An 8,881-nucleotide genomic window follows, 5' to 3' on the forward strand; every position below is an offset into this window, starting at 1 on the left:
TCAAGTCTTTATTTTTAATTACAACTTCTGCAAAGTGATGTGGTGCAATGGTGGTGTATGCACTGTGTCTTAGGTAGTGGTCAGAAGTTTAGAAGAAATTTATTAGAAACATCCCAGAAGATGAGTGGAGAAGGCTTCAGGTTGGTCTTCTTGATGTAACATCTTCTTGCTGCTGAAAAGAAAAACAAATGACAAAAAAATCTTTGGATACATCAAACCATGATACATTTTTTGCAGAAATATCTGACATATAATTAGGAAACAGGAGTCAAGAGCTCTCCTACATCTGTGTGGCTTGCATAAGCCAATTCATGCCAAGGTGATGTGGGCAGTGCATACTGCAGATCTGTTATTCACTGTACAGTGGCTGCCAATGCAGATTTAAATAGCAAAGCAAAATGTTTTCAGATCATTGAAAATGCTCTGGAGATCCAATGTCTTTTATTTTTAACCCTTGGTTAGTTTTAGCAAGAGTGGCCAGATGTTTTTGGGGTGGACAGAAATAAGAGCTTTCTTGCTGCTTGAAATTGAGATTATTCAAATCCTTAAAAAAGAACTACAGGAAAAAATCTGTTGTTTAGGCAGCTCTCCTTCAGTTGTGCATGGTATGAAGTATGGGATTATACTTATTCCCAAATATTTAGGAAGTATTCAGAAGCAGAATGAGCCTGAAAATACCCTAGGCTTTGAGGTGGTTAAGATTATTCTAGTAGATAAAACTGTGACTTTTCTGTAGAAAACCACATAGTAAGAGACCACTGTCCCTGTGAAGAGCAGTGAGACCTCCTGAGCCCTAAACCACTGGTGGTTTCACCACTGGAGTGTGGGACCTCTTGACAGTTTTAGATGGAAATAGTAAAATGCTTTAGGTGTGTTTCTAGAGTAACAAATTCCTTATTTGCTGGTTTATGTGGGCAGCTTTTGGGTTTTCATGTATAAAAGAGCAGTGGGTCAGAAAAAGTGCTCACACAACAATGCAGGTGAGAACGTGTTCAGTGGAACCATTGTGAAAGGCAGGTATGGAAAGAAAGAGCTCTTCACTCCCATTCATCCCAGTTCGGGAGACAGAGCATGTCACAACAGTGCTGAGCAGACAAGAGCTGCTTGCCAGCATTTAATTTGTTGAAGATTAGGAAATTATTCTGTTCTTACAATACCATGTCAGTCTAGAAGTACCTTTGAACTCTGGGGGATGTGAAGTTTAGATCTCGCATCAGATTTCGTGGTGCTTGGAAAGCAAGGCTTTATTAGGGTGAGCCCTGTATGGATAGTTTAAGGGGAATCATGTTAACAGTGTACCTAGAGACTATGGACTGGCTCAGCTTCAGCTGCTTTGAACTTTGAGATAACTGGATCCAGAGCAGGACACTGAACTCGGGCTTTTTTCTCTGGGAACTGAAAGCTGGCTCATGCAATGTAGGGGTCAGTTATTTCTGGTTTGCTCTATATGCAACGGGCTGCTAAAGCATTGCCCCCTTTCTGGCCTTTAGATTTCCCAACAAAAAATATCTGCAGCCTTGACCCCCATGTTGTTCCTAGATTCCATCCTTACTCTTTACGCCATGCCACAAACATTCTGAGGCTGAGGGCACAAAGCAGACCAGTCTTGTATAAGCTCAGCTGATCATGATGCTTTCATTATTTACAATGGTTTCTAAAAGCAGTGTCACACTGTTAGTGTCAAACTATAAACAAAGGTTACTTTTACGAGCACAAATAATAAACATACTCGACACTCAGTGTCAACAGCCTCACAAATCTGTTCAGCACCTGGGACTAGAATCAGCTTGGCAGTTGTGAACCATGATTTGCGCAGAAGCAGGACCATGGTTTCAGAAGGGCCATAAATAAATTTGTGTCCTGACGTGGGCACCAAAAATAAGCATGTGCTGAGCTTTTCTGTTTGACCAGGGCACAGCTGCTGGCTGTTGAGAATTTTGGAAAATGTATCCCCTCATTCAGGTGCTCAGCAACTCCAGACCCAAACAGCTTCGGTGTCATCTGCTTCTCTAATAACCACTGTTGTACCCTGCAAAAATAGCCAAGGCCTTGCTGCTGATCTTGAAAAGGAGTTCCTTTAATCCTAATCTTACCTCACTATTTGAAAAATAACCTGAAGAGAGTTTTCTCTGTTTGATGAAGGTAAATCTTAAGCTCTGGGACAATTGTAATTATCCTCCCCTCCTTCAAGCACTCCCATGTGCTGCTGCCATGCCATATAGGAAAGCAAATATCCCTGGTTGCTCTGATATCAAATAACTTTTCTGACCTCAATTGAAGAGAGTTCATTGTAAAAATCCTTTCATCCAGAGGTGTCAGTCACCTGGAGCCTTGCAGGGGTTTCTGAGCTCTGGTGATTTATTATTCATGAGTAATTTTGTGCTTTATGAAAATCCCTGCTGGAAATCCATGAAGGTACAAAATTATTGATTTATCAATGATCTGGTGCCAAAAGCCACCCAAGAGTGAGGACAGGAATGGGCTATGGGTGGATGAACCTGTAGAGGAGCAGGAGCTCTGTGATGGGTAGAGTTGAATCAGGACCCTATAGCAGTGAGATAAGGGGATGTAGTAAGACTGGATCCACTCCTTTCTGGAGTAAGCTTAAGCTTAAGTCTCCTTATTCAGAACAGGGTAGAACTGGGATCCAAGGAGCCTCTTGGACTCTGAATGACCAAGAGCAGTTGTGTACTTGGGCTTAGTCCCAGGACTGCTGCAAATGAAAACATCAACACATGATGTCCTCACAAATCTCATGGCACACCCAGGAACACCTCTCGTGGTGGAGGTGGCCTCAATGCTCCTGCATAGGACTCTAGAAATGGAGACACCCTTTGAGGAGGCAAGAAGGGATGATTTTTGGGCAAATTCGGCTGAAAGAGAAAAAAATCATCTGTTCTACAGGTAGGTCAGCAAGTTCTTGTCAGCAAGAGTCAGAAATGAACAGTAGTGGGTTGTCAAGGAGGACATAGGTTATGGGAGCAGTATCTGCTTTACCTTCTGTGTAGCTGTGTGATGTCAGAGGGTGCATAAATACCAGCACAGATCTAATGTGTAAAGCAAAGGACAGTGGTGCAAGGCAAAGGACAGCATATTTTGTCCTAATTTATGATCTTTGAACAGCCACTGAAGTTGTAAATTAAGGCAGACTTTCCACCAGGTTACTCGGTAGATCAGCACAGTCCTCAGCTGGAAAAATCCACAGAAAGAAAAGGTAGATAAAGCTTGACACAAATTAAAGGTTAGCTTGGCAATTCTGATCTCATCTCTCAAGTGCTTCTGTGGTGGTTTAAGTGGAAAGCTTTACATATAATGAAAATATTTTGATTTTTAGTGTTGCAGAGGTGTGAAGGAGAAAGCAAGACTGAAGCCCAAGTCTGCCTAAGCCCCGGTCTATAGTTACAGCTATCCTTATGTCCCAGTCTGTTGGGATTTAGGATTTTGACTAGTTTCCCAAGCTTGCTTTGTAAGTGGCTGGATTTTGCACAACTTGCTGTGGTTGAGGAGAGAAGCAACGATCAACCTGTGATGTTCTTTGATGTACCCAGCTCACCTAGGACCTGGTTCCTGTGATCACAGCCCTACAGCTGCGGAGAGGGCTGAGAAATACGGGTCATTAGCAGGCCAGGCTGGCAACTACTTTCTTCCGCTGTGTGGAGTTACTCACCCCAACACACTAATTGAGGTCTAGAGATCATTATTTTCATTAGTGGTGATTCATGCAAAGGGTTTCACAATCAGGCCCGCTGGTGTAATATGTTCCTTTCCACAGTCCCATTTATCTAAAGATCTCCGAATACTTTGTGTACATTAAATTTTAATCCATGTTTTACCACCAGCGGTGTAGGTAAGGAAGATTGTTTCCATCTTGCAAATGAGGTAAAATGAGGTACAGAGCAAGAAAGTGACTTGCCCAAGACTCTGCAAGTTGTATATCTTACAGTGAGTTTACGTTTCCCGTATGTAGCTCAATTTCCCTGCCCAAACTTTAAAGGAACATTCGATTTCCTGGGGCTAAGGCTGAGCAGGAATTTGCTATAGCTGTAAATCAGAAGGCCTGACATGGATCAGAACTTCTTCCAGTGTTTGGGAATGTTTGGATTTGTCATCCCAGAACAGCCCTGACCTGTAAAGATTGGAGCAGAACTGGTTTGTTTTTAGGGCTGGTATCAACTGGTTGGTGTAAGATGCAGAGTTCGGTCAGTGAAGAACTCTTGGGATCATCATCATCATCTTCCTGCATGGTCAGCAGGATCAGTGTGGGCAGTGGAGGATGAAAGTGGTTCTGATGTAGTTGTCTACTAGGGGATGGAATGAGTTGTGAACTGGACTCTGTTGTCTGTTACCTGCAGGGGGAGGGGAAGTGACTATCTCAAGTGAACCCTGTCCTAGTTTCCCAGAGAAACAAAGTTGGGAACAGAATTGGGATATATTTCATCTTTTCCGTGGAGTTTAATCCTGTGGTAATTAGACAGATGATTTCAATTGTTATAATAGCTCCTAAAAAAGGAGTGGAAAGGCAGTCTTTCCTTTCCCTGTCTTAGGGTTAGGGTTCCCCAGCCCAAGAAATGTTGTGCAATGTGGGAGAAAGAAGAGGTCCAAAGAGGGGAATATTCTTGCCTGTGGTCCTTTAGCAAGCAAAATGGCAGAGCCAGGAAAGCTGTTCCTGTCTCCCTCCTCTCCCCAGCACTCCCATTACTCAAACACGTCAGCACTGAACTGACCTTCATCCACCTCTGCTTCCTCCCTGCCAGGCTCCCCTTCTCTACGGGCGTATCCTCTCATCTCTGTCATCACCCGGCAGCCGCCCGTGCTACCCCAGCTGGTCCCGGCTGCTGGCAGTTCCCGGCTGCTGCCCCCCCAGCCCTGCCTGGGGGCCGTGGGCACCGAGGTTTCCCCCCCTGAGGCCCAGGGCAGCAGCGAGTCTGAGGCGGAGCAGCCCCCACCGCGCTCAAAGAAGCCACGCCGGAGCAGGACCATCTTCACCGAGATCCAGCTCATGGGCCTGGAGAAGAAATTCCAGAAACAGAAGTACCTCTCCACCCCTGACAGGTAGGTTGGTTGCTCACACCAGGAATAGGGATGAGCAAAAGGGATGCTCCAGCCCTGCTCAGCTGTTCCACATTGAACATACCCTGGCTAGGTGCTGCCTCTGGCTCCACTGAGTTGCCTCTACCATTGGCTGCAGCCATGGTTAAGTAACCTGATGCAAATTCAAGGCTACTTTTCCTGGTATCAAAGGTGATAAAAGGTATGTAAATGTCAGATGACGATACACATGCTTGGGAGCAGGTCTCCAGGCTTAGAGATCTCCTCAAAGAAGGAGGATCTCTGCCTTTCCCACTCCTGCTGCACACTTGAAGAAGGATGGAGCCTGTCTTCCCCTGGGATCTGCTGGTTCATGGCTGTGTGTTCATGGTACCTTCAGCTGCTCCTGAGCTGGCTTTCACCTAGCACCTTCGGCAGCAATTCAGTGGGAAGGTGGTGGCCCGTCCATAAGCTTGGAAAGCAGAGCCTGGAGTTGAAAGCTGCCTTGCAAAGGCACAGGCAAGTTCTTAGGCACTACTTGGTACCACATGGGCAAACCAAACTAAGAGAGATTCCAGCTTTTTTAAGGGCTTTGAATCTTACTCTGCAAATTTAAATTATGGAAAAATGATCTCTCCAATTCCTAGGAAGTTTGTAAACGTGGAGAAGGTTTGAAAAGTATCAATCCCGTCACTCCACAGAGGGCAGTGTCCCAATATTTACATTGATTCTGAAGATGGCCTTTTCTGCTCCTACTGCCTGTCACCAAATTGACACAAGACCAAAACACCTGCCTGTAGCCAACCTGCCTCATGGAGTTTTGGAATTCCTGCTGTGCCTGCACTGACTCCTCATAGCCTTCATATCACCAGGTGGTTGACGCTTTGCTGAAGCACTCAAGGCTGGTAATTAATAATCTTGCATGACTGTTCCTTGACTCCATTGAGGCTGATGAGCAATTCCTGCCCATGTACCATTTCCCCTCTGTTTGTTTCCTTGGGTTTCTAGGCAGTGCTGGTTGCACTGTGGTATGTGGCAATAGATGACAGCTGGTTGCAGGTAATCCAAGTGTTACCAGACATGTGCACCAAGGCATGAATGGTTGGCTAAGCCAAGCTTCTCTCTGTCAACTCCTGGCTGGAAACATGGCAAAGCAGTGGATTGTGGTCCATGTTCACTTCTGCAGCTTTTGGCCTGGATAGGAGATTGTAGTGCTGGGAGGGCAGCTGAAACCCCTGGTTTATCCATAGTGTGGGAGGACATTATATCAGGGTAATGACTCTGATGTGTTCTACTCTTAACAGTAATGGTGTCTTAGATCAATGGCTTCAGATGTGATGTAGTGGCAGAACAAGCCTGCAGGTGCAGAGTGAATCCAGAGTGGGGGAGAAGCATGAATCATTGAGAGTGAGGTGGAGCACAGAGAAATGGTGTGGGGTATGTGGGTGTTTACAAATATAAGTCTGGTTGCCCAAGGAGCCCAGCTGTAACAAAGGTTTTATTATGAAAAATTTGGCCTTGACAGAAGGGTTCAGCCGTCCAAAGGCAAGGAGATATTTGCCAAAAAGTCACAGAATGCAAAATACTGTGGAATGTGGCTCTGAGTTGGAGCTGTCCCACCTGCAGGACCTGCATGACTCTGAGGGGCACTTTCCTGGCATGGCTGAGGATTTCCAACTCCATCCCTTGTGCAACTCCATTACAAAACTGCCAGATGCGTGGTGCTATCACCTGTGGGAAAGGATCAGGAGCTACTCTAAGCTGCATTTGCTTCATATCCTGGGCTTTAATATAGAAATAATGAATGGGTTCACATGAACTTGCATGAGTTGGAGATTTGTGGAGGATGAATCAGGATTATGGGCTGTCTGCCACATATACCCTGCAGCTAAACATACAAAAAAATAAATCCACTTAGAAGCATAAATTGCCTAAATAGCAGAATGTATTCGAAATTAATAGATTTAGATGTACTACTACTCCATGAGAAATGGGAAAGTGCCACAATCCCCATTCTGAAAGTAGTGAAGGAGAAACATGATTCAAAGAATAGCTGATGCTGGGTGTCTGTTCCTACATGTTTATTTCAGACCAGTAACCTGTTTTTCACGGATATGATGTACCAGTAGCTCCTAATTCATGGATAAACATGGAGCATCAGCAGTTGGAGTGCAGCAGGTTCATGTCTCGAAGAGGGCAGACAAACCCTGCCACTTCTAGAAAAGAGAGCTTGCAAACACCTGCATCTTCCATAGGAGCATCTGTCTTTGCAGCCTAAATTCACAGGCTTTATCACTTTGGTGTGTCTGTTGAGACAACTGATCAGAGACACTGCTGAATGCTCAAACAGTGTTGGACTGCCTAGACCTGGCACCTGAGCTCCTCTTGACTTCTGTAAACTCACTTTGTTGTGTGGTTTGTCTCCCAGGCTTGACTTAGCCCAATCCTTGGGGCTGACTCAGCTCCAGGTGAAGACGTGGTACCAGAACCGTAGGATGAAGTGGAAGAAAATGGTGAGTGGGTCCTTGTCATTTCTCCATCACTTTTAAAAACTGATTGCAAAGAACAGATTTGGAAGCTGAACATAGTGGAGTGACTTGTGTCTATTTATACCAAACTTTGTTTTATTCCTGATCATTTTTCACAGAGATGGTATTTTATTTTTTTTTTAAGTGTTCATACTTCAGCATATGTGGTGAGCTAGAGGGGACCAAAGGCAGTAGGAGGAGAACAAAGCAAAGGGTTGAAAGAAATGAGGATAGAACTGAGGGAAGGACCAAAATACCTCCTTCTGCATTATTGGCATTCGTGTGATCTCAGTGCTTCTGGGATTGGTTTTGTGCATAGACAAAAAAGACTTGCTCTGTGGAAACAGAGCAGTTTTGAGAGCTGATATCATTAATTTTTGCTTCTCATATCTTCCTTTCACCTTTCACTTATTCTCATCTTCATGGTCCTTTTCCAGTTAAAATGCTTTTTTATAAAGGACAGACACACAATAAATGCTGGTGGGAACATGATGCTGTGACATTCTCTAGTGGAGGTGTCCATGTTTTCTGGTTTGGGAGAGGAGGTGCAGTTCTAGGCTGTTCCTTTGGATGTATGTGGCACCTGCAGAAGTTACTGTCACTTCTAACAAATTTGGCATTAGCTTGGATGTAGATCCTTGGCTGGGGTGTCTTGTTGCTGCAGGAATGGTGTGAAGAAAGGGAATTAGGCATAGGAACAGGGTGTCTGAGACCAGCAGAGTTCAGAATCCTAACAGTTCATCTCTTTGCTCCAGGTGTTGAAGGGTGGACAGGAAGCTCCAACGAAGCCCAAAGGCCGTCCAAAGAAAAACTCCATTCCCACCTCAGAGGAGATTGAAGCAGAGGAGAAAATGAACAGCCAGGCTCAGAGTCAGGCATGGGAGGGATCTCAAGCCAATGAGGAGCAAAAACTAACAGAGGAGAACCCAGGAGTTCTGTTGGAGACAGAGAAGTCTCCAGAACATATACCAGAGCCTTCCTCAGAGGTGACTACACCATTACCATTAAGTTAAAAGGGAAAGAAAGAAGGGGAAAAGAAGAGAAAAAAAAAAGATAAAAGAGAAAAATCAAAGCCAAATATATATATATGTATATATATTTAAATATGTATGTAATGGTGTGTGTGTGTACATATATATATATATATATATACACACATACATACATACATATATGTATGTAGACCTTGTGTATAAATCTAAGGATTGGTCACTTTGTGCCTTTGGAAATCAGCCATCATGGGCCAGGTGGAACAAAGACATCCTGTGGGAATGGTGTCAGCCTGTTCCTCTGGCAGGTGCCTGAGCCTTCCTGAAGAGAGGGTC

General features: G+C 44.5%; 1 protein-coding gene across 1 annotated transcript in view; it reads left to right on the plus strand.

The window, feature by feature from the left end:
- The window catches only part of BARX2 (BARX homeobox 2), a 32,578-nt gene extending 23,970 nt beyond the window's left edge, over positions 1-8,608 (plus strand). Inside the window, exons 2-4 of the mRNA XM_015649553.3 lie at positions 4,755-5,052; positions 7,457-7,541; positions 8,312-8,608. Of these exons, the coding sequence (XP_015505039.1) occupies positions 4,755-5,052; positions 7,457-7,541; positions 8,312-8,569 (641 nt within the window). The 3' untranslated portion in view covers positions 8,570-8,608. The remainder of the gene's footprint in view (positions 1-4,754; positions 5,053-7,456; positions 7,542-8,311) is intronic.
- The last annotated feature ends 273 nt before the right edge of the window (positions 8,609-8,881 follow it).

Source organism: Parus major, chromosome 24, assembly GCF_001522545.3.
Source record: "Parus major isolate Abel chromosome 24, Parus_major1.1, whole genome shotgun sequence".
NCBI classification, from domain to species: domain Eukaryota; kingdom Metazoa; phylum Chordata; class Aves; order Passeriformes; family Paridae; genus Parus; species Parus major.